The sequence below is a fragment of the Oncorhynchus keta genome, chromosome 28, assembly GCF_023373465.1.
Source record: "Oncorhynchus keta strain PuntledgeMale-10-30-2019 chromosome 28, Oket_V2, whole genome shotgun sequence".
Classification (NCBI taxonomy): Eukaryota; Metazoa; Chordata; class Actinopteri; order Salmoniformes; family Salmonidae; genus Oncorhynchus; species Oncorhynchus keta.
This window is the reverse complement of record NC_068448.1, coordinates 43,039,763-43,065,046: the sequence shown is the minus strand read 5'-3', so window position 1 is coordinate 43,065,046 and position 25,284 is coordinate 43,039,763. Positions and strand designations below refer to the sequence as shown.

Sequence of the window (25,284 nt, the reverse complement as noted above, 5' to 3'; positions counted from 1 at the left end):
TGTGTGTGTGTGTGTGTGTGTGTGTGTGTGTCGCTCCATACTGTGCCGTCACTCCACCAGCTGCAGACTGCATGCACTCCACCCCAAGACCCTCCAAACATTTGTCGGTACCTCTGTGACCCCTACAGCGAAACCACCACTGAGCCTCAAATTCCTGCCTACCTCACAACACCACAGGGCTGAGTGGGGGAAGCTTTCATTTCTCACTAAAAAGAGAACCCCACACCCCACTCTCTATCTCTCTCTCTATATATTTCTCTCCCCCTCTCTCTCTCCTTTCTCTCTATCTCTCTCTCTCTATCCCCCCTCTCTCCTTTCTCTCTCTCTCTCTCTGAGGCCTGCTGTGAAGAAAAAAAAACTGTCGCTAAAATGAGTTAATATTTGCCTGGGGCCATTCCTTTCATCTGGCAATTAGAGGCATGAAATCCATGTCATTGTATTGTTATAACAGACAATCTCTTCTGAATTCTGGAAACGTTAGGTCATTTTGGAGTCTCCTCCTTAACAAATGACTTGCATGCATGTTCTGTGTGTTTGTAGGGGCACGGTGGTCTTGCAGAATGCTCAGGGCTTGTTTGGGAGTGTGTGGGAGCCAGGACTTGGAAGGAAAAAGGTCTCTGCCCCTGACCTGACCCTGAATATCTCCTAATGCGCTGCTTTAGCAGAGGTCTCCCTTTCGCTCCTGAGTGGCTATGACAAGCTGCTTCCGCAGTAATGGCTCTTAATAGCTAAGTAATTGCTATCTCTAGGTGACGAGCAACAACTCCAACAACGCCCGCCATGAAAAAAACCTGCATAATCTGTGAATGAAAGCCCACAAGATGTTGGGGTCCTCTTTCTTCCCCCTGGTTCAGAGAGGCAGGGATTCCCGCCGGTTCCTTTGGCCTGAGAAAGATTTGTGTCGAGTGTGAGGCCCTAACCTGAGGAGACAGAGGGCAGCGTCTCGGGATGAGTGTTTGTACTGGGTGAAGGGGGAAGCATGGGGGGGGTTGAGGGGGTTGTAGGGTCAGAGGAAAGGGAGAAGAGGGAGGGGAGGGAGGGAGGGGGGGGCTGCACCCACTGCAGGTGAGGGGGATTAGCTGAAGCTTGAGGTCCAAACAAACTAAATACAGATCTGTCAGCCTAATCCTCACAAATAGAAAACAGAGCTGCCTCCTCGGACCCAACCACCACCCAACACCCCCACCCAAACTCCCCGTCCACCTCCCTCTCTAACCCCTCCTCCCCTGGTCCTCTAACCCCGTTTCTCACCAAATTTTTGCCCGGGCCAGTGAGGCCGGTCTGGCTGTGTTTCTGCTCCACTAAAAAAGAAATGACTGATCGCTAATCACCCAGGGCTTCGATTGACTGCCCAGCACAGGCTTACAGATTGATTAGAACAAGGGCCCACTCACCACAGAGACAAGGGTCTAAATGGGGGACTCCGCTGAGCCGGAGGGGCCATTATTAACCCCTCGCATCCTGATATGAACACACTGATGAGTGTGAGGTAATGTGGGGAGAGAACAGAGTATCGTCAGGCCGATTCTCTGCGCTGATGACACAGAGTGACAGGGTAAGTGGATGTCTGGGTGATAATATCCTGCTTTGGATAAGCAATAACTCTCTGTGGTTGGTGCATTAGTGGTAAGGCTTAAATAAACGCTATCTGTGCCTGTCAGCAGTAGAAAACATAACTGATTAGGGTGTGAAGAGCTGCTGAGTGCTATGAATCAGAGCCAGACTACTGTGGTGTTCCTGCGTGGCCTGTATCCGTCTGCAGTCTGACAGGGTGAGAAGAGACACAGGACACAGGAGGAAAGTACTGTAGGTACTGAATGACAGTTGAAGAACTACAAGTGCAGTATATCTAATGAGCTGATCATCATCATCATCATCATCATCATCAGGAAATGAGCATGTGTCAATTGGAGACGTGTGAGTTTGTCTCAAGTCTCTCTTTTGTTACAGTAAAGCTAAGCACAGTTTGGGAAAAATCCACCTCGGGAATGGATAACACAAAGGGCATGGGTTTTAAGACGTTTTATTTTCTTCTCTCTCTCACGCCGGCCGTTTCACAGCTGTGTCTCATATGTTGTAGATGCCCCTGGAAGTGTCTGACACCAGAAGGGGAACACTTGCATTCCCTCGGCCCCACTGTGTGCTCTGTGAAGCTTACGCAGTGGGGCTGTGCTGCGAATGTAGACAGGGGCGGACGGCCTGGGCCAAAACGAGTTGAGAAAAATGCACCCACCCCTCCCTCCCCCTGACTCCACACTGCTTCGTTTGAGGGTCAGTTTACGCCAAAAGCAGGTTTTACGGTACCCTCTACAGGGCAGCTCGTGTGGACCCCACCCCAATGCCCCCACACCTTCAAAGGAGTGCCGCTCGGCACTCTCCGAGGTAACACTCAACATAAATATGAATCTTACCTTTGACCTCTCCTCTGTTAAAGATATTATATATATATATATATATATATATATATATATATATATAGAGAGAGATAGAGAGATAGAGAGAGGGAGAGAGAGAGAAGGGGCACAGACTCCTCGCGGAATAAGAAGAAGAGAGGAAAAAGAGAGATCAGATGAGGTTGAGATTGTGTGTATGTGTGCGAAAGAGAGTGTTTGTGTGTGCGAGAAAGATGTGTGAGTGTTCCAGTGGTGTTTCACAGAGCTGCTGTGTGGTCTGTCTCTCAGAAGCTGCTGTCGTGCTCCAACCTGCAGGAAACAGGAGGTGTACGTTCGTGCAGGCAGGCATAGATCAGAGTGAGAGTTGTTTTTTACAATGTGTGGATGTGTGTGTGAGGCTGTGCGTGTGTGTGTTTGGTAAATTATCTGTCCTTGAGTGCAAGGTCTTGAGTGAGAGCTCTCTTATCCTAATACGGATTAATACTAGTTTGTTAAAACAAAGATAGTTTAGACAAAATTACTATAAACACTTTGAAAGACAAACTTCCTCACTTTAATTGCATCAGAACATATACAGTGCATTCAGAAAGTATTCAGACCCCTTGACTTTTTCCACATTTTGTTACATTACAGCCTTATTCTAAAATGGTTTATATATTTTTTTTCATCAATCTACAACCCCATAATGACAAAGCAAAAACAGGTTTTTAGAAGATTTTGCCATTTAAAATAATATAAATATATAATGAAATATCACATTTACATAACCATTCAGACCCTTTACTCAGTACTTTGTTGAAGCACCTTTGGCAGCGATTAGAGCCTAGAGCCTTCGTGGGTGTGACGCTTCAAGCTTGGCACACCTGTACTTGGTGATTTTCTCCCACTCTTCTCTGCAGATCCTCTCAAGCTCTGTCAGCTTGGATGGGCAGCGTCGCTGTACATCTATTTTCATGTCTCTCCAGAGATATTCGATCAGGTTCAAGTCCGGGCTCTGGCTGGGCCCCTCAAGAACATTCAGATACTTGTCCTGGAGCCACTCCTGCGTTGTCTTGGCTGTGTGCTTAGGGTCGTTGCCCTGTTGGAATGTGAACCTTCTCCCCAGTGGACCTTAGCACTCTGGAGCATGTTTTCATCAAGGATCTCTTTGCTCTGTTCATCTTTCCCTCGATCCTGGCGAGTCTCCCAGTCCCTCCCGCTGAAAAACAGCCCTTCGGCATGATGCTGCCACCACCATGCTTCACCGTAGGGATGGTGCCAGGTTTCCTCCAGACGTGACGCTTGACATTCAGGCCAAAGAGTTCAATCTTGGTTTCATCAGACCAGAGAATCTTGTTTCTCATTGTCTGAGAGTCCTTTAGGTGCCTTTTGGAAAAACTCAAAGCGGGCTGTCTTGTGCCTTTTACTGAGAAGTGGCTTCCAAAAAGGCCTGATTGGTGGAGTGCTGCAGAGATGGTTGTCCTTTTGAAACGTTCTCCCATCTCCACAGAGGTATACTGGAGCTCTCTCAGTGACCATCGGGTTGTTGGTCACTTTACAGACCAAGGCCCTTCTCCCCCAATTGCTCAGTTTGACCGGGTGTCCAGCTCTCGGTGTCACGCCCTGACCTTAGAGAGCCGTTTATCTCTCTATTTGGTTAGGTCAGGGTGTGATGTGGGGTTGGCATTCTATTTTTTGTTTTTGTATGTTTCTTTATTTCTATGTTTTGGACGGATGTGGTTCTCAATCAGGGACAACTGTCTATCGTTGTCTCTGATTGGGAATCATACTGAGGTAGCCCTTTTCCCCTCCTTTCAGTGTGAGTAGTTAACTTTGTTTGTGGCACTTAGCCCTGTAAGCTTCACGGTTGTTTCTTTCGTTTGATGTTTTGTTGGCGACATTTTAAAAATAAAGAAAATGTACGCTCACCACGCTCAACACGCTCACCATGCTCACCACGCTCACCACGCTCACCACGCTGCACTTTGGTACACTTCTTTTGACGCCTGTGACACTAGGAAGAGACTTGGTGGTTCCAAACTTCTTCCATTTAAGAATGATGGAGGCCACTGTGTTCTTGGGGACCTTCAATGCTGCAGAAATGTTTTTGTACCCTTCCCCAGATCTGTGCCTCGACACAATAATGTCTTGGTTTTTGCTCTGACATGCACTGTCAATTGGGGGACCTTATATAGACAGGTTTGTGCCTGAATTTACCACAAGTGGACTCCAATCAAGTTGTAGGAACATCTCAAGGATGATCAATTGAAATAGGATGCACCTGAGATCAATTTTGTGTCTCATAGCGAAGGGTCTGAATACTTATGCAGGTATTTCTGTTTAAAAAATGGTCTATCTTTATCTTTGTCATTATGGGGTGTTGTGTGTTGATTGATGAGGAAAAACATACATTGAATCAATTTTAGTACAAGGCTGTAACATAACAAAATGTGGAAAAAGTCAAGGGGTCTGAATACTTTCACAATGCACCGTAAAGGGCTTGCAGGTAAGGCACATTATAAATATACATGTTTATTGTATTAATAAATATATTAAATGTATTAAATGTATTAATCAATTTACGCCACGGATTGGTCTACTCGACCAGGGCCCCCTGTGTGTGTGTCTTCTCCCAATAATGGCCTTCACACAGCTGCACTGACTGACTGCATGGTAGGATAGCGGAAGGAGGATGACTTTGAGGCCCTGAAGGATAGGAGTAGTTGTCTATGTTTATGTGTGGGTGTGTGGTGTGTGCGTGTGTTGTGTGTTGGTGTGTGTCTGTGTACACATGGTGTGTGTACATGTGTGTGACAATGTGTGGTTTTGTGTGTGTATTACTTATACATAATGCGTGTGTATGTGACAGTGAAAGGGCGGAGAGCTCAAACCCTTTTTGTTCTGCTTTAGTTCCCCTGGTCAAAGGCCCCTCAGTGCAGCTCACCCAGCCTGGCCTCAGTCTGTGCCCCCTGTTTACTGTGACTGTCACCAGAGCTATGGAGGCCCAAACAAAGGGGGGTCTGTTCCTATTATCCTGCCCCAGAGTGGCAGCCCCTCTCTGGGTACTGACTGACTGAGGCCAGGGCTCAGGGGCTGTAGGGCTGAGGGGCTACGGACCGAGGGGGCCCCAGCTTGCAGTATAAAGTGAGAGATTATGGTTCGAACTGAAAAGAAGTCCCTTTCATGTTCTCTGTCGGAAAGCGCCGTAATGTAAACACCTGCGGCCATTAGCTGATTCTATCTGAGGGACCGGATAGCAGTGTTTATACGTTACAGGCTACCGCTGAAAGGCCATTCAATAGGAATAGAGTGACTTGCGGATACACACAAGGAATGAGTGCTGGCAGGCATGGAGCGAACGCAGGGCAGGTTCTCAGACAAACCACGTTGCATTGTCACTGGAAAAAGGGGAGTGGGGCTGTTATGAAATGGAGAACAAGCACATTTTAATGGGCAGGGAGGTGGGCTCGGCCTATAACTACCTCTAGCCATGCTCTCTCCCTTTTCTCCCTCTCTTTCCTACCGGCAATTACAGCATTGACCGGGGGACTGTCGGCCCCGTTCTACCTCGCTGTGCCATTGAAGTCTAATTTGACTCTAATAAAATTACCTGGCAAGCTGTGGCCCTAAAACATCTCAACCTTACAGAGCCATTAAAATGAGTCTCTCTGTGAAGCTAAAAGTTTACCGTTCCACTGTGAGGAGGAGCCCTTTCAACATGAAGTGGTCATTAATGGTGGAAGGGCCATCTGAAAGCCCCTCTCCCAGTCAAGGCATGAGTGGAGTGCACGAGAGGGTCAGGAACGTTCCATTAAAGTGTGGTGTTTAAGAGGTGCTGTGGCCAGGGGGGCACATGGAAGGGGTGAAACAGCTGCCAAACATCTGCACCCCGTCCCCTTCAACCCTGTGTCTGAGCACCGCACAGCGCTGTCTGTCGTTACCTACTTCCTGCCTGCCTCTACACTGGCTAGGGCAACAGGGAGCAGGGGGCACTCATAGCTAAACACTCAGAAGGCATGGGTATGTGTGTGACTGGGCAGGCAGACTGTAGGATATACATGTATTTCCCCTGCACCACTTGTCTCATCCTACCTTACAGAGGTTGTCTGACTGAATGTTTTGATAGTGAAGCTGTAATGTAATGTTCTGGTCCTGGTAGAGTGCACCTACAATATGAGCACATTGTATGGCAGACTCAGGCAACACAGAACACCTTTGCCAACATCGCCCACACAGTTTCTCTAGGAGCAAATAATTACCCCTCCATAAAACAGAGACAATAGTATCAGGTGCTTGTCATAGATAATTGGTGGTATTAACGGGATACCTCAGGATTTTGGCAATGAAACCATTCATCTATTTCCCCAGAGTCAGATGAACTTGTGGATAACATTTACATGTCGCTGCATCCAGTATGAAAGAAGATAGAGGTAGTTTCGCGAGCCAATACTAACTAGTTACCATCCTAACATGCTACCAGTTACCAAAGACTTCCAGTGATTGCGCTAACGCTAGTTAGCAAATGCGCTAACGCTAGTCAACTGCCTTCAAACTGCACACAGAAATATAACAATGGTATCGACTAGTACTAGTTCATCTGACTCTAGGGAAGTAGAATAAGGGCTTCATTGTCAAAATCCTGAAATATCCTTTAAAACCTTTCCCAGGGAACAAAAGAAAGAGAGCATGACATTGATGGAGGGTCTTTTTCAAAGCCATCAAGGTCTTTTGTCACACTGTGCTTCTGTTGTGAGGGTAAGTATGTCCCCATCCAATTATTTAACAAAAAACAAACACCTTGAGAGATCCCTTGTGCCTTCACCCACCCCTTGCAAGCCAATGAGCCCCCCTCTCTCTCTCTCGCTCGCACACACACACACACACACACACACACACACACACACACACACACACACACACACACACACACACACACACACACACACACACACACACACACACACACACACACACACACACACACACACACACACACACAGAGAGAGAGAGAGGGGGATATGGAGAGAGAGAGAGAAGGAACATTGTCTGGGCTAAAGCAATTAAAGCGCTCCCTCTCTCTGCTCCTCCCAGCGCATAAACCACCTCCTCAAAGTTTGCTCGCTGAGCTCGGCTCATCGCACTTGCTGCAACACGTCTTGTCAACCTCGCACTTTACGCGTGAACCAGGGAGACAGTGATAGTGAAAGGGGTCGGAGTAGCTGGATGTAAAGGGTACAGGATCGAAATTTAAAATTGTGCAGATCCGTGGATTTAAGGCAAGCCAATAAAAGTGGACGTTGAAGTGAAATTGATGTTGCAATCGGGAACTCTTCCCTCAACATGAGGGGCCGTCAATGATACGGGTATTGAACAAACCTGTTGCGAAGTTCAATGTCCTTGTTCTAAGTCTTGGGTGAGAGCACTCAGCGCAATTACGCACGGCATCATTATGGTTTTATTTTTGGATAGACGTGTCCCTGCTTTGTTCCTACTTTGGGGCTACTGCGTTTTTGCGGACACGGTCTTTTCGAACTTTACCCTGGACAACGAGGTCCACTCCAGTTTCATCCACCGGCGGCTGAAGAGCCAGGAGCGTCGGGAGATGCAGCGGGAAATCCTCTCGATCCTCGGGCTACCGCACCGGCCGCGACCGCATCTCCACGGGAAGCACAACGCGGCACCGATGTTCATGCTGGACCTGTACAATGCCATGTCCACGGAGGGGAAAGAGGATGGGTACTCCTACCCATACAAACCCATCTTCACCACCCAGGGGCCGCCGATAGCCACTCTTCAGGACAACAACTTCCTAAACGACGCAGACATGGTTATGAGCTTTGTCAATTTAGGTATGTCACCCCTTGCCATCTGTGCTTTTCATGTTGTTCCCCTGCAGTATCAGATTTTCAGTCTTAATCTTAACCATCTGCAGTTTTGCACTTATTGGTGGATATCTCCTTTCAAGATATCTTGAAAACAGATAAGCCATGCCTTGAAAATTATAAGTAACAAGTTGCTTATATCTTATTAAACATTCATCAACATGTAATAACATGAGTGAAACTTGAGATACACTACATGATCAAAAGTAGATCCCATGGAAGATTTCATTCGAAAATCATGGGCATTAATATGGAGTTGGTCCCCCCTTTGCTGCTTATAACAAGAAGGCTTTCCTCTAGATGTTGGAACATTGCTGTGGGGACTTACTTCCTTTCAGCCACAAGAGCATTCGTGAGGTCGGGCACTGATGTTGGAGAATTTGTCCTGGGTCACAGTCGGCGCTCCAAATGTGTTCTATGAGGTTGAAGATCAGGGCTCTGTGCAGACCAGTCAAGTTCTTCCACACCAATCTCAACAAACCCTTTCTGTATGGACCTGACTTTGTGCATGGGGGCATTGTCATGCTGAAACAGGAAAGGGCCTTCCCCAAACTGTTGCCACAAATTTGGAAGCACAGAATCGTCTAGAATGTCAGTATATGCTATAGAGTTAAGATTTCCCTTCACTGTAACTAAGGGGCAAGCCTGAACCATGAAAACAGACCCAGAACATTATTCCTCCCCCACCAAACTTCACAGTTGGCACTATGCATTGGGTCATGTAGTGTTCCTCTGACACCCGCCAAACCCATATTCATCCTTCATACTGCCAGATGGTGAGGCGTGATTCATTACTCCAGAGAACGCATTTCCACTGCTCCAGAATTGAATGGCGGTGAGCTTTACACCACTCCAGACTCTTGGCATTGCGCATGGTGATCTTAGGTTTGTGTGCGGCTGCTCGGCCATGGAAACCCATTTCATGAAGCTGCCGACTATCAGTTATTGTGCTGACGTTGCTTCCAGAGGCAGTTTGGAACTTGGTAGTGAGTGGTGATACCGAGGACAGACCATTTTTACAAACTACGCGCTTCATTACTCTGTGAGCTTGTTTGCCCTACCAATTTGTGGCTGAGCCATTGTTGCTCCTAGACGTTTCCACTTCACAATAACAGCACGTACAGTTGACCGGGGCAGCTCTAACAGGGCAGACATTTGACGAACCGATTTATTGGAATGGTGGCATCCTATGACAGTGCCATGTTGAATGTTACTGAGCTCTCCAGTAAGGCCTTCTACTGCCAATGTTTGTCTATAGAGATTGCATGGCTGTGTGCTCAATTTTATACACCTGTCAACAATGGGTGTGGCTGAAATAGTCAAATCCACTCATTTTTGAAGGGGTGTCCACATACTTTTGTATATATAGTGTATGTGCACATCATTCAACTGTTGGTAGTATTGATTTACAGACCAAGTGACATTGTTTATGTTCCCGGGTTCATGTTTAGGTTATATCTAATTACTTAACACTGGGTCTTAAGACGTATTACCCTACAGATTCTTGGTCTAAAAAGTAAAAAATGTAATGCATTTTCTATTTTTCTTGAACCAACCATTCTGTTCCGCTTGCATATTGGACTTCACGGATCTTTGTCCTGCAGAAACACTTTATAGTGCTCTGGCATACACTGCACGAGAAAAGCCATCAAATGTAGATACAAGTTGTAGAATAGGTAGTCCATCTTTACAGTGTGTTGCAATCGAGATAATGATCCAGTCGAGGAATCCATGAGCACCACATTCCAGTGTCTAGTCTCCATCTGTCTCAGTCAAACAGCTGTGTTAATGTTCAGGTGCTCAACCCTGCAGATGCTGTAACTTGCAGACACTTTGTCCACCGTTGTTATCCCGAGCATGAGCAAGTGTCAACCACAGGATCGGTTCAAAGTGAATCTCGTTCTCCTCGGTTTTGCATTTCCGACAAAATAACATCACAATAACATTCCCAAGGGTCCATATACTGCAGTCTGCATTCTAACATCAGAGTTGGGCGAGCACAGTTGTTTTTCTAACACATGCTGTGAATGAAAGACCTTACAGACAATGTGTCTGATAGCCCATGTATTTTCCCTCATTTAGCATTTGCTAAATGTTTTCTCCCCGCTGTTGGCTGTGGATTTAGTGTGTCCCAGGTTCCATAACCGCGTTCCTTATCTAATCAGTGAGTCTTAGTGAAATCCCCCTGAGACGCTGCTCCGTCTTCTGATTACCATTACTGTCAGCAGCAACAGCCAGCGAAGCTTCACTGCCTGCCCATCACCGTAACATTAGCAAAGCAAAACGCCGGGGGGGATTTACGGAAAGACAAACACACCATCATAACTCAAGGTGGCCCAACAAATGATGCAATCACAGCAACTACATGAATGACCAAGGGTCAAGATGAGTATTTGCGATTCGTTTGAAGAGGAACGGGACACTGCTGCATGGGGATCTGGCTTCGAGAACTTCTATAGTGTGCAACGTCGGCAGTTACAGAAAACCTCAAAGTGCGTGAAGAATCCTGGAGGGGCGGAGGGATGATTGTCGGAGTGTTTTGGCAACGGAGAGGGAGGGGACAGTGTTTCCTCTGCCACACTATGCCATTACAGAGGGAGCTGCTGTATTGACACAATTTTGGGCAGGCTGTGACACAGCTGGATGGGACGGCAAAGCCTCGCAAAGTCAAGGGCCTCTTTCTTTTCCTCGCATGTCTGAAACGGCACCATGTCCCCAATCCCTATATAGTGCATTACTTTTAACCAGGTTCTGAATAGGGCTCTAGGACCCTGGCCAAATCTAGTGCACTATGAAGGGAATAGACCTCAGCAGGGCAAAAGGAGAGAGCCTGTGAGAGGCAGAGAGTAGAGGAGAAACTGTTTCTGACTCTGATATGTACTGTATGGGGCCTTTGATTCGTTCTCAGTCTGTAATCCATAAGGCTGACATTAAATCAAAATCAAGGTGTTTCACATCAGCGAAAGAGCGACATGATTTGCGGCGAATGAATGAATCATTTCATAACTGGAACCCCGTCTTATGTAATCAAGACCCTTTCTCGCTATAGGTTTCTATGCTTGTTCTCTGACTTGTGGCTTGTGAATGAAGCCCCGATAAAAGTCATGTTTGCCTTCTTGTCCAGTCATTTCCACTCAGCTCCCAGTGACTATGAGGGGTTGAGGCCTGGTGATATGGTTACTGAGCAGCACGGTGGCCGTTTCTCTGCCCCACAGGGTAGGTTTAGGTTCCCCTCATGCCACGTTGTGTTCCTCTTACCAAAATTCAAATGATCTGTGATGACCTTTTGCAAAGTATACTGTATCATTTGGATATGATGTCACTGTTGGTCCTGTTCGTGAATGGGCTTCTTTGTCAGGGCTCTTCTTCCTGAGCCAGGCTTGATCCAAGCCACCAGATCATAATGCAGATTAATATGTCTTTATGTGAGAGAGAGAGAATACAAGAGAACAGATAGAGTTATAATCATAGACACTGACGGCTTTTTATTTCACTCATTCGTTGTGGGTTTTTCCATTTGAACCCCTCATAAGTCAGGTTCCATAAATGGCATCATGCTGGAGACGCCTCTGTTAGATTGACTTCCAACTGCCTTGGAAGTGGCTTGGCAAGCTTTTTTTTACAAGTAAGCTAGGTGGCATTTTAGCTTTGAAAGATTATGACAACAGGGATTGTATCTCATTTCAATGGTAGTCCCATCAAAGTGCCAGTGAGGGAGAGAGAATGAGAGCAAAAGGAAAGAGTGAAATTAGGGGGAGGCATTGAAGAGGTTTGGTGGTTCCGCAATGACCCTGATTCTTGACAGACATGCTCGTAAGGAGAGTCGGTAAATGAGCATAGAGGATGGGAATAGTGCGAGGTTTAGACTCATGACATTGCCCTGCTTAAATGCATTGCTACAGAGAGCTCTCCTTCAGTTCTAGTTGTTGCCTGTCAAAAGAGCTGGAACGGGCACAATCTGATTGTTTGAGCTTAAATAAAGCAAATGAAGTGGTAATGGATTGGAACTGAGACTGAATCATTGATAAGTGCTGCTGAGTGCGTGAGTTGTGCACAGGGCAGCTGATTTGTGTTTGGAGTTATTGAATAGCTATAAAATACATTATATGATTTGGTATGGTGATATTCAGTGTATATCTGATTTGCTCTGGGGTCAGTTGATAGCTGATCATGTCAGTATACTGTATATTTAAGCTGTTCTCAGTCTTGCTTAAAGTGGATCTGTTGTCGGTGTGTATCTGAACTGCTCTGCGGCTGGTGGTTTCCAGTGCAGGCCCAGGGTGGGTGTGTTGCTTTGGGACAGACCCCAGGGCCAGGGACGTCCTCTCCTCTCCTCTGTCTGAGTCACTTCAGTTAAAAGGCCAGCTGTGTAAATGGCTTACGGCATACATGCAGAATGTACACAGCTACACGCAACATGGGTCGCCCTAGCCCAGGGTGTGTGCTGCTGAACATGCAACGCTCAATGACACGCTGACACGCTGACACGATGACACGCTGACACGATGACACGCTGACACGCTGACACGCTGACACGCTAACACGATGACACGCTGACACGCTGACACGCTGACACACTTCTGTGTGAAATTGGATGGCTTTTTTCTGTAGCGTTAGCTTGGGGTACGAAACAATTAACATGGGCAAGATTCTCTCTCTCTCTCTCTCTCTCTCTCTCTCTCTCTCTCTCTCTCTCTCTCTCTCTCTCTCTCTCTCTCTCTCTCTCTCTCTCTCTCTCTCTCTCTCTCTCCTCTCTCTCTCTCTCTCTCTCTCTCTCTCTCTCTCTCTCTCTCTCTCTCTCTCTCTCTCTCTCTCTCTCTCTCTCTCTCTCTCTCTCTCTCTCTCTCTCTCTCTCTCTCTCTCTCTCTCTCTCAATGTGTAGTCCTTTTAGCTGGAGTGATTTATATTTTGCCCACCCTTTCTTACCACTCCACACTCATGTCAACACTTTCTCAGTTTCTCACACGCATGCACATACATAACCACACACATTTTGGGTAATATATTTGATGTGATCCCGGCGGTCCCCAGTGCATTAGCCCTCATCCACAGTGAATTAAGGCATTTCCCCTTAAACAAACCATCCAAAGCTCTTGGCGGCTTGGCAAGGCTGAGTTGGCCTGGCGAAGTCAAACACTTAGAGACACACACACACACACACACACACACACACACACACACACACACACACACACACGGATAACCCGCTTGGTCTCACGCACCACAGGGCAGCAGGATGACTTGCATGTCTACCATGTGCATCTCTCACATCATTAAACAGTGCCATCACCTGCATGGCCTGTTTTCCACAACTGGGTTTTATTGACTTACAGTAATGTGTTATAAGGTGTGTTAGTCATGGCTTCCTGCTCTGCTCCGTTGTCATGCAATCCTGCATGGATTAGCCTAGCCTGAGGCGGTGAGGAAGTGTGTGTGTGTGTGTGTGTGTGTGTGTGTGTGTGTGTGTGTGTGTGTGTGTGTGTGTGTGTGTGTGTGTGTGTGTGTGTGTGTGTGTGTGTGTGTGTGTGTGTGTGTGTGTGTGTGTGCATGCTGCCTTCCTGCGTCGAGCGTGGGTGCATGTGTGTTTGTTAGTGTATCAATGTGTGGATAAAGACAAATGAAACCGTGCTTGGCTTTATATCATTTCAGTAACTAGAGCCACACTGATCGGTCCATGGGTGTCTAATAGTCCTGCTGGAAGTCAGCTGCTCTGCAGGGCTGTTGTAAAATAAAATAAAGCATTGAGTTTGGCTCCAACGTGAACACACTTCCACGTGAGAATATGCCAGCTTTAGAATTAAAAAAAATTAAAAAAAGGTGTACCGCTGCAGTCTGTTCAAATTGTCCAAATGTTCTGTTGCTGTTAATCAGAACCAGATGGAGTTGAAATAAAAAAAAGCAACAACAATCATTTGAGTCCTCTGGTTTCCTTGCTCTCCGCGGGCTCTAACGTCAGCCTGGGAACAATAGACCTGGGGCCAGTATGTACACAGAGCATTCCAATTTGACTTGCAGTATAAGTATATAGGTACACATTTGAGTAGTGTTTACACTGTAGATGCATTCAAATAACATCCTTTCTTTAACCCATAATAACACGTGACATCTGAAGCATTTTTAAACATTTAGATACAATTCTGAAGTTTTTGAAATAAAACTCCAGGGTTACATGCATAGAACACATATTAATGAGATAAAAACAACTTGCTTGTTGGATAGATTCATATTAGACCTGTGTGTGGGTGTGAGACTTGACGAGAGCAAACAATAGTTATCCAATCCGCTACCATAGTGACACCACAGGGCACCACCTGCCCCCTGCCCCCTGCCACCCCCCCCTCACACCCACACCACCCCCTGGGTGGTGGCACAGAGTTGGCAGCCCATTGTCTAGGTTTTATGGTGAGTCAGGTGATAGGCAGCCTCGCAAAGCGGCCTGTTCTCACAAGCTTCTGTATATAGAAACTCGCGAGATCAGGCGGCTTTGCGAGGCTAGGTAATAGGCGGGCCTGGAGGGAAAAAAAACAGCCTCTAATTGGCCAATTTGTTTGGATTTATTAGAGGGTTTGGCATTGAGATGGCATTGTGTCACTCCACTGCTGTACGCATACACAAACACACAACAAGTGCATTTCTCGGAAACGTTCGTTGTCTCCTGCCACAGTCATGTTGGAGTCATGGGATACATCTGATGTATTTTATACCTTAGCATCACATCACTGGTGTTGATGTACGTTACATTGTGCTTTAAGTAATATGGGACGTAGTATGTGAATATGGTAGGTAAAATGTGGCAGTAGAGACAGCAGGTGGCAGGTGGGTGGAAATCATTTTTCTCAAGTAACAAAATGAAAAATAAAAAGGAAGAGAAATACAGATTTGGGGTCCATGGGGTGGGAGTGTTGGACAATTATGGGGTGCTGAAGTGATCATGTTGGAATAGGATGGATGTGGAATAGGATTGAAATGGCACGCAGGCACACACACTCTCTCACCCAGCCCCCGCTCCTTCTCTCATTCCTGTGCTCAGTGGGCTGCCCCTGGGACTGAGATTAATACTGAGATTAATACTGAGATTAATACTGAGATTAATACTGAGATTAATACAGATGTTTCTCTCCATCTACAGGCCAAAGCATCTCCTCAATGTCCAACAGACCCCGTCCCCACACCCCTGTATCCCCCCCAGCTCTGTCGATCTCACATCATCCCCATGCACCCAGTAGTGTAAAGTAATTAAGTAAAAATACATTAAAGTAATACTTCATTTTTTTTGGGGGGGGTATCTGTACTTTACTATTTATATTTGACAACTTTTACTTTTACTTCACTACATTCCTAAAGAAAATAATGTACTTTTTACTCCATACATTTTCTGTGACACTCAAAAGTACTCCTTACATTTTGAATGCTTAGCAGGACAGGACAAGGGTCCAATTCACGCACTTATAAAGCAAACATCCCTGGTCATCCTGACTGCCTCTGATCCAGCAGAATCACTAAACACAAAAGCCTCATTTGTAAATTATGTTTAACTGTTGGACTGTGCCCCTGGTTATCCGTAAATTTAAAAAAACAAACAAGGAAATGGTACGGTCTGGTTTGCTTAATATAAGGAATTTGAAAGGATTTATACTTTTACTTTTGATACTTAGGTATATTTAAAACTCAATACTTTAACTCAAGTAGTATTTTACTGGGTGACTTTGACTTTTACTTGAGTCATTTTCTATGGAGGTATCTTTACTTTTCAACCACTGCTTGCACCCCTGTATACCAAAACACACACAAGCATGCAAACGCACGCACACACTCAAACCAGAAGTATGGCAATAGCACCGTCCTCGATCGGCACGGCAACATAAAGGGTGATGCGGAAAGCCCAGTACATCAGTGGGGCCGAGACCCTGCCTCCAGGACCTCTATATATATATCAGGCGTTGTGAAAGGAAGACTAGGAAAATCATTAAAGATGCCAGCCACCCACGCCATAGAATGTTCTCTGCTTCCGCATGGTAACCGGTACCGGTGCATCAAGTCTGTCACTAACAGGCTCCTGAACAGCTCTTATAACCAAACCATACGACTGCAAAATAGCAAACTAAATAGCTAACAAAATGGCTACACGTTGACCCTTGTGTTTTATTTTTTACATTGTCTCCATGCACACTCACAGGGCCCTATACACTCGCGCGCACACACACTCCAACACACACGCTAACAGTCACTCCATAACTTGCTCACACACACATAACATGCACATACATTTATACTGGCTCTACAGACCCGCACACCCACTCACATACAATCCTCATATATCTGCTACTCTGTTTATCATATACCCTGACGCCTAGTCACCTTATCCCTATACATACCTACCTATATCACTCCATTATCCTTGCACATTGTAAATACGGTACTGGAACTGACTGACTCTGTATATAAAGTCCGTTCGGAAAGTATTCAGGCCCCTGGACTTCACTCCAGCTAAACAGGTTTGTCACGCCTTGGTCATTGTATTTTGTGTTTTCGTTATATTATTTGGTCAGGCCAGGGTGGGTGATTGTTCCTGTCTGTGTATTTCACCAGATAGTTCCGTTTGTTGTTTTTGTATTTGTTTAGTTATTTCATGTATCGTCATTTCATTCATTAAAGAACATGAGTAACAACTACGCTGCATTTCGGTCCGACTCTCATTCTACAAACGAAGAACGCCGTTACAGGTTTATAGACATTTTTGCAAATGTATTCCAAGTAAAAAAGTTAAATACCTTAAGACCGTTTGCTATGAGAGTCGAAATTGAGCTCAGGTGCATCCTGTTTCTAATGATCATCCTTGAGATGTTTCTACAACTTGGTTGGACTCCACCTGTGGTAAATTCAATTGATTGGACATGATTTGTTTGTCAAGTCCCACAGTTGACGGTGCATGTCAGCTCAAAAACCAAGCCATGAGGTTGAAGGAATTGTCCTTAGAGCTCCGAGACAGGATTGTGTTGAGGCACAGATCTGGGGAAGGGTACCAAAACATTTCTGCAGCATTGAAGGTCCCGAAGAACACAGTGGCCTCCATCATTCTTAAATGATGATTCTCTGGTCTGATGAAACCAAGATTGAACTCTTTGTCCCGAATGCCAAGTGTCACGTCTGGAGGAAAACTTGCACCATCCCTACGATGAATCATGGTGGTGGCAGCATCATGCTGTGGGGGTGTTTTTCAGCGGCAGGAACTGGGAGACTAGTCAGGGTTAAGGGAAAGATGAACTGAGCAAAGTACAGAGATCCTTGATAAAAATCTATTTCGGAGCGCTCAAGACCTCAGACTGGGGCGAAGGTTCTCCTTCCAACAGGACTACGACCCTAAGCACACAACCAAGACAACACAGGAGTGGCTTCAGGACAAGTCTCTGATTGTCCTTGAGTGGCCCAGCCAGAGCCTGGACTTGAACCCGATCGAACGTCTCTAGAGAGACATGAAAATAGCTGTGCAGTGACGCTCCCCATCCAACCTGACAGTGCTTGAGAGGATCTGCAGAGAAGAGTGGGAGAAACTCCCCAAAATACAGGTGTGTCAAGCTTGTAGCATCATACCCAAAAAGACTCAAGGCTCTAATCGCAGCCAAAGGTGTTTCAACAAAGTACTGAGTAAAGGGTCTGAGTACTGTAAATTTGATATTTCTGTTTTTTTTTTAAATGTTTTTTTTTGCAAAAATGTATAAAAACTTATTTTGCTTTGTCATTATGGGGTATTGTGTGTAGATCGATGAGGGATATTTAAAATTTAGAATAATTTTAGAATAAGGCAAAAAAAAAGGATCAAAGGGTCTGAAAAAGTCGAAGGGTCTGAATACACTGTCGTTTGCTTACTTACGGTTGTCTTCTTCTCATTTCTACTTCTCATGTGTTTTTGTCCTCCCTCGTGTGATTTGTAGTATTACATTGTTATCCGCGACGGCATTGTTGGGCTCAGAGCTCGCAGGAAAGGCATTTCACTCTACTTGTGACATAAAACAAACGTGAAACTTCAAACCTACCAGAATACACGGACCTCCTCCAAACTTCAGTCATAGCTTACTCCCAACAGTGTTCTCTACTGTTCTGTCTTCATCCCCCAACTCTGCCCCCTTACCTCTAGGGGTTCAACCCTTCCCAACCGCCAGACAGAACATGTCAACACTTCCTCACTTTCTCACATGCATGCACGTACATAAGCACAGACACACACACGCACGCACACACACACACACACACACACACACACACACACACACACACACACACACACACACACACACACACACACACACACACACACACACACACACACACACACACACACACACACACATTTGTGTCAGAGTGCATATTTGAGGTCCTCTGTGGACAGGAAATAATTAACCGAGAGTCAAAAGAAAATAAGAGCTGGTTCAGGTAGCTACTGTTGCCTTCAGGTGATTACAGTCATACCGTTGTGGCTGTCCTCTTTTCCACCCATCTGTTTTAATGCTTCATGCCGAGTAAAAGCTCCTAAACATACCACAGGGAAGCAAAAATAATGCGTCCTCACAGTTTTCGCTCGGCTACCACACGACACATGGACTATTTTCTCAAGGTCCGTACCCTTTCTACTCCTAGAGTCCTGGAATCCTATGTTCGTCTGTAGATCTCCAAACAGACGGTCGTCTGGACGTGCACATCGTCTCCTCACTCTTGGACCGACCCAGACACTTGCTGTGAGTGGTGACGAAACAGTCTGCGGGTGGGGACTCGACACTGTGGCGAGTTGTCAAGAGGCCCAGATGTACGGAGCAGCGGGGGTTCTTGCTCGGCTGAAATGACGAACGGCGCACACTCAGGGCCAGGAATGTTGCGGGCCAACAACACAAGGCTTTCTAAATCATGTTTCCCTCTTTCTCTCTCTCTCTCTCTCTCTCTCTCTCTCTCTCTCGCTGAGACTGAACATGGGCCATTTTCAGTGTAGGAGTATGCTGCTGACATAATTTACCCCTGAGGTTGCTCATAAACACAGCAGAATGAGGTTAGAGAGGTAGAGAGAGGGGTTAGGGGGGGGGGGGTTAATGAGCAAGTAGAGTGATCTCTGAATTGGAGACAGACTTGGAGAAAATTGTAGGATAGTGATGATAGGCACGTATACAACCTTCACATCAGCTACTCTTGTATCTTGGTAACTGTGCCTTGCGGTGGATGCATCACATGATCTGTCTCTTATACCTCCACAGCAGGCAAGCAGCTGGAGTTTTAGTGAATGGAAGTCAGAAGGAGCGCAGTGCCCTTGTCTTCCACGGAGGGCAGCATGGAGCAGCGTTTACCCCAGAGAGAGAGGCCAGATGTGGGACAGAGCAAAGCCAGGGACACAGTTACCAACCACACTGCTGGGAAAACAAATAAACACAAGGCTCAGAACTCTGCTTTATGGCCCGTACTGGAGCACTGAGGGTGAGGAGAAGAGATGCGAAAGGCAGAGTGGAGTGTGTGTGTGTGTGTGTGTGTGTGTGTGTGTGTGTGTGTGTGTGTGTGCATTAAGCACAGTATGAAAGCCAGGAGCCACCCATCCTGCCCTGTGACCAGATGCGGTGTGTGTGTTGGTTGTTCTAGCGGAAGATAGGCTGTAATGCCTAACAGATTCTCCAACTGGCACAAACAGCCACATCGAATCTCGTAAAAGCAACAACTGTAAGCAAAAGTGTCGAAATATCAAGTCGGTTTAGTGTGAAATACGAATTTGATGTGTCAGTTTTGTGTTTATTTGGGAAGGCAGTTGGACTACTTCCCGTTCTCAACTGTTTTATTTGGAAAGTGAATGGTTATAATTAAACTAAATAAACAACAAGCTATTTAAATGAGGGTGCCAGTGTGCTCATCGTGTGTAATGAGGATGCCGCTCTGGATTTGGGGTCAATTAGTCAAATCATTTACAGACACTGGGAATCCTTGTGTTGTGTGTGTCTCTGTGTGTGTGTGTTTGTGTCTGTGTCTATGTGTGTCTGTGTTTGTACATTTCTGTAAGTGTGTGTGTGTGTGTGTGTGTGTGTGTGTGTGTGTGTGTGTGTGTGTGTGTGTGTGTGTGTGTGTGTGTGTGTGTGTGTGTGTGTGTGTGTGTGTGTGTGTGTGTGTGTAGAAAATCCTTAAGCTTATAATAAGAGGTGGCTTGGCTGGTTGAAGAGGGTGTGGTTGCTGCGGCCGTTAAATTAAAGAACGTAAAAAAGACGAGAAGAGAAGAAAAGAGAGGGGAAAGCTTTAAATGGCTGTGGTGCTATGTCTCTCAGAGTGGTGACATCAAGAGGAAGTAGAGCTGGTTATTGTATACTCCTTTATCTAACGTCCTCAACATGTGTTGAGACAGACACCACAGAACCAGCACCATTGACATACAGCTTCCATTACAGCTTGTCTAGGCATACAACTCCAATATGTGGAATTCTGAAGTATTGTCACCTTATGGCAGACGTTGCTTCATTGAGCTAGACACCTCTTGCTGATGTTAATCATTTGTCTCGGAGAATGATTTGAGTACAGGTAGTTGGAGTGTTAGCTCTGTGTCTGGCCAGCGAGAGACGTTCCAGGGAGCCCTGTGCATGCAGTGGGTCTGTGGTGGTACTGTAAATCCCTAGAGGTTCAGAGGGGAAGTGCACCTTCATAACAGGCAGTGGAGCTTGAGGTGAAACCCAGCTCTCATGTTTATGGACAAAGAGTGACTCCTCCTCAGCTCTCCTCTCTGTGTGTTACAATAAGAGGGAGATAGAGGTCACAACCAACGGCCCAGACACAGAACTCTCTCAGGGCTAGAAGCTGCCCACAGGCGCAAACACACACACGCTCACATTAACAGCCGCAAACACGCACAGGTGCAAACATGCACGCTCACAAGACAAAATCCTGTGGTTAATGGGTCTTAAGAGTGGCAAGGTTCTAGTGTGGAACTCTAGTGTGGAACTGTGTTGACTCTTCCCCAGGCAGCCAGCGCCGTCAGGCGTTACAGCAGTATGAATACGTCACAGAGCAATGATGTCCTCAGCAGTCACCAGTGGGCAGGATATTTCCTAACGCGGTAATCAGTCTGCTGCGGGAAGTCACCCGTTACCCGGGAGATCAAACCTTTCCTCCTCTTTATAGGATAAACAAGTTGAGTGATCTCTCTCTCTCTCTCTCTCTCTCTCTCTCTCTCTCTCTCTCTCTCTCTCTCTCTCTCTCTCTCTCTCTCTCTCTCTCTCTCTCTCTCTCTCTCTCTCTCTCTCTCTCTCTCTCTCTCTCTCTCTCTCTCTCTCTCTCTCTCTCTCTCTCTCTCTCTCTCTCTCTCTCTCTCTCTCTCTCTCTCTCTCTCTCTCTCTCTCTCTCTCTCTCTCTCTCTGTCTCTCTCTCTCTGTCTCTCTCTCTCTCTCTCTCTCTCTCTCTCCTCTCTCTCTCTCTCTCTCTCGGTTATGGAAAATGGGACACACATTGTTATTTCTACAGTGTTATAAAACATTGGTGGAGAACGATTTGAAGTGTCTCCATCAACATCCTCTGCAGGAGGACGAGAGGGAGAAGGAGAGTGGGGGGGGTAAGGTAATTGCAATGCTCCAGTCAGTGATCTCCAGGTTAGAGTGTGTGTGATAAGGATCTTAGGGCTGACCCTACGAAGCATTTTAATCCCTTTATGCACCATGGGGGTGGGGGTGAGCTGCCCCCCGTTGGCTAGCGGAAGCGAGCGGTGCAGGACTGAGGGGTGTGAGGGTTCTGAACAGACACTTGAGCTAATGTGACCCGTCAGTTCTTTCTCCTGTTGCTCCGGAGATATAGGCTTCAGGGAAGTGTCTGGGGTCCACTGGCCCAGGGGGAGAAGGGGGAGGGTGAGAGGAGATTCCCAGTATAAGGGAGAAGCTTGAAGTGGCTCTCCTTTACTCTTCTATTTATGAGAGAAAGAGGAGGAAGAGGAGCTGGGAGAGTCACGGCATTCATATAGGATAGACACCGTTTTATTTTAGGCACTGTCTATGAGAGAGCATTGAAGCTGGGGTGCATGGTCACATTGGGCAGTACTCCAGAAATGGGCTCACTCTTTATTGAGAAGGTATCGATGGTAACCTTCGTCTCTGTGCCAGGTGTGCAGTACTGAATGTTTGTAGAAGGGACCTCCTCATTGCAACTGTTGCAACTGTTGTGGTGGGTTCAATCTGGAGGTCATGATCTCTACACCCACATCATGACCACATCCGTCATCTTGTTAAAAGACATACTGTACATCTGTGTTGGAGTAGCAGAATTGTTTCATTCTAAATGAGAAGAACAGAAAAAAAAGAGAAAAGAATGAGGGGTCTAATGAGTGAAGCAGTAATGTGTTCGCAGTCCATTAAAGTAAATTAAAGTCATGCTACCGTGTGGTGTCGTGTGTCAGTGGATTAGTGTGCGCATGCCCGTTTGTGTGCGTACGTGCTCACGTGTGTATATCCAATTATGGATCAAAGACACCCATCATTTTTGCAGTGATATACATGGCAGCTGTTTTAGACACCCAGTGTGTCCATGTGGGCTGTGTGGGGGTGTATCAAGGGTTTGTGTGTGTGTACTTGTGTGTTTGTGTGTGCATTGTAGTATAAGTGTATTTGTGTTCCTTCACAGTAGAGTACCGTAGCCCGGGAGCACTACCGTTCAGCATGATGGGTTCATAGAGGAGACAAGTGACTCACACACACGTGCACACACATCGATAAACACACACACGCACACACATACATGCATAGTGTGTGTATTTGTGTAACACAGGTGGGGCAAGCATTTCGATGACCAGTCACTTCCTCCCAGAGGAAGTCATAAATGTGCCCGCTTGGCTTTAACTGCTCCTCTGCCCTGCTTCTAATGACTGCCATACTGCAATGGCCCCAGAGACAGAGAGAGAGAGACAGAGGGAGAGAGAGGGAGAGGCTGACAGAGAGGGGGAGAGAGAGAGACAGAGAGAGGGAGAGGCTGACAGAGAGGGAGAGAGAGAGACAGAGGGAGAGAGAGGGAGAGAGAGAGACAGAGGGAGAGAGAGGGAGAGGCTGACAGAGAGGGAGGGGCTGACAGAGAGGGAGAGAGAGAGACAGAGGGAGAGAGAGGGAGAGGCTGACAGAGAGGGAGAGAGAGAGACAGAGGGAGAGAGAGGGAGGGGCTGACAGAGAGGGAGGGGCTGACAGAGAGGGGAGAGAGAGACAGAGGGAGAGAGAGAGGGAGGGGCTGACAGAGAGGGAGAGAGAGACAGAGGGAGAGAGAGAGGGAGGGGATGACAGAGAGGGAGAGAGAGGGAGGTGCTGACAGAGAGGGAGGGGCTGACAGAGAGGGAGGGGCTGACAGAGAGAGACAGAGGGAGAGAGAGGGAGGGGCTGACTGAGAGGGAGAAAGAGTGACAGAGGGAGAGAGAGGGAGGGGCTGCCAGAGAGGGGGAGAGGGAGAGAGAGGGAGAGAGAGAGACAGAGGGAGGGGCTGACAGAGAGGGAGAGAGAGAGACAGAGGGAGAGAGAGGGAGGGGCTGACAGAGAGGGAGGGGCTGACAGAGGGGGAGAGGGAGACAGAGGGAGAGAGAGGGAGAGGCTGACAGAGAGGGAGGGGCTGACAGAGAGAGAGACAGAGGGAGAGAGAGAGGGAGGGGCTGACAGAGAGGGGGACAGAGAAACAGAGGGAGAGAGAGGGAGGGGCTGCCAGAGAGCGGGAGAGGGAGAGAGAGGGAGAGACAGAGGGAGAGAGAGGGAGGGGCTGACAGAGAGAGAGAGAGAGAGGGAGAGAGAGGGAGGGGCTGACAGAGAGGGAGGGGCTGAAAGAGACAGAGAGAGAGAGAGGGAGGGGCTGACAGAGAGGGTGAGAGAGAGACAGAGGGAGAGAGAGAGAGAGGAGAGGAGCTGACAGAGAGGGAGAGAGAGAGACAGAGGGAGAGAGGGGGAGGGGCTGACAGAGAGGGAGGGGCTGACAGAGAGGGAGAGAGAGAGACAGAGGGAGAGAGAGAGGGAGGGGCTGACAGAGAGGGAGAGAGAGACAGAGACAGAGGGAGGGGCTGACAGAGAGGGAGAGAGAGAGGGAGGGGCTGAGAGGGAGAGAGAGAGAGACAGAGGGAGAGGGGGGGCTGACAGAGAGAGAGACCGACTAGAGAGAGAAACAGAGGGAGGGAGAGAGGGAGGGGCTGAGAGAGAATGAGAGAGACCAAAGGGAGGGGGAAAAAGGGAGAATAGAGACTAGAAAGAGAGAGAGAGGACACAGCTACATGCTGGGGGTGTTTTCCTTGTCTGGGAAGGAATGAAAGAAGGAAAGACCGCACAGTAGGAAAAGAGTGAAGTAGAGATGGAATTACTGAACAGAGGAGAGAGAGACTCATCTGAAGCGAGAAAAGGGGGTAGAAAGGGTTACTGTGGGAGTGTTCACATGCAGCTGCACCCAGCTGTTCTAAGAAGTACAGATAAAGGGCTTTTACAGTGGAGGGGCGGGTGGTTGCTCTCCAGGCCAAGGGAACAGGTCTGGCTTTCTCCCCAGAGGGAGTGCACCTGCGCTGGGCTGCAGGAGGAGAGAGAGGGCCCTGGGAGGAGAACTAAGCCCTGGAGCTGAGTAGGACCTGGGCTGACTGACATAGGGTTTAGCGGGGCTTCCCCATGTCATCACTGCTTTGGCTCTCTTGATTCCTCGCTGTTATTTATGGTTCAAATGTACAGTTAAAATCGCATGGCAGGAGAAGGGAGGGAACCAGAGTCGTGCGTGTGTGAGTAAACACAGCTGAGCTCTATAAGGCAGCCTTGGTGGCTTGGCATTTTGGTGGCCTCATTGAGTGTGCATACGTGCGAGGTCGTACAGACACACTTGTGTTTTACTGTCCTCGTGGGCACCAATTTTTTTTTATTCCCATTCAAATCTATTTTTCCTAACCCTTAACCCCAAACATAATCCTGAACCCTAACCCTAACTCCAAACCCCTAAGCCTAAAATAGGCTCTCAGACACACATTTTTTTTGTTGCACTGACTTTCTTTGCACAGGCTCTATGCACACTCACTGGACTCCCTCCGCACACTC

The 25,284-nt window shown here is 47.1% G+C and overlaps 1 protein-coding gene across 1 annotated transcript in view; it reads left to right on the top strand.

The window, feature by feature from the left end:
- The first annotated feature begins 7,487 nt into the window (after nt 1–7,487).
- LOC127912816 (bone morphogenetic protein 7-like) overlaps nt 7,488–25,284 on the top strand; it is a 50,693-nt gene continuing 32,896 nt past the window's right edge. The window contains exon 1 of the mRNA XM_052483115.1: nt 7,488–8,221. Coding sequence (XP_052339075.1) covers nt 7,822–8,221 — 400 coding nt within the window. The 5' untranslated portion in view covers nt 7,488–7,821. The remainder of the gene's footprint in view (nt 8,222–25,284) is intronic.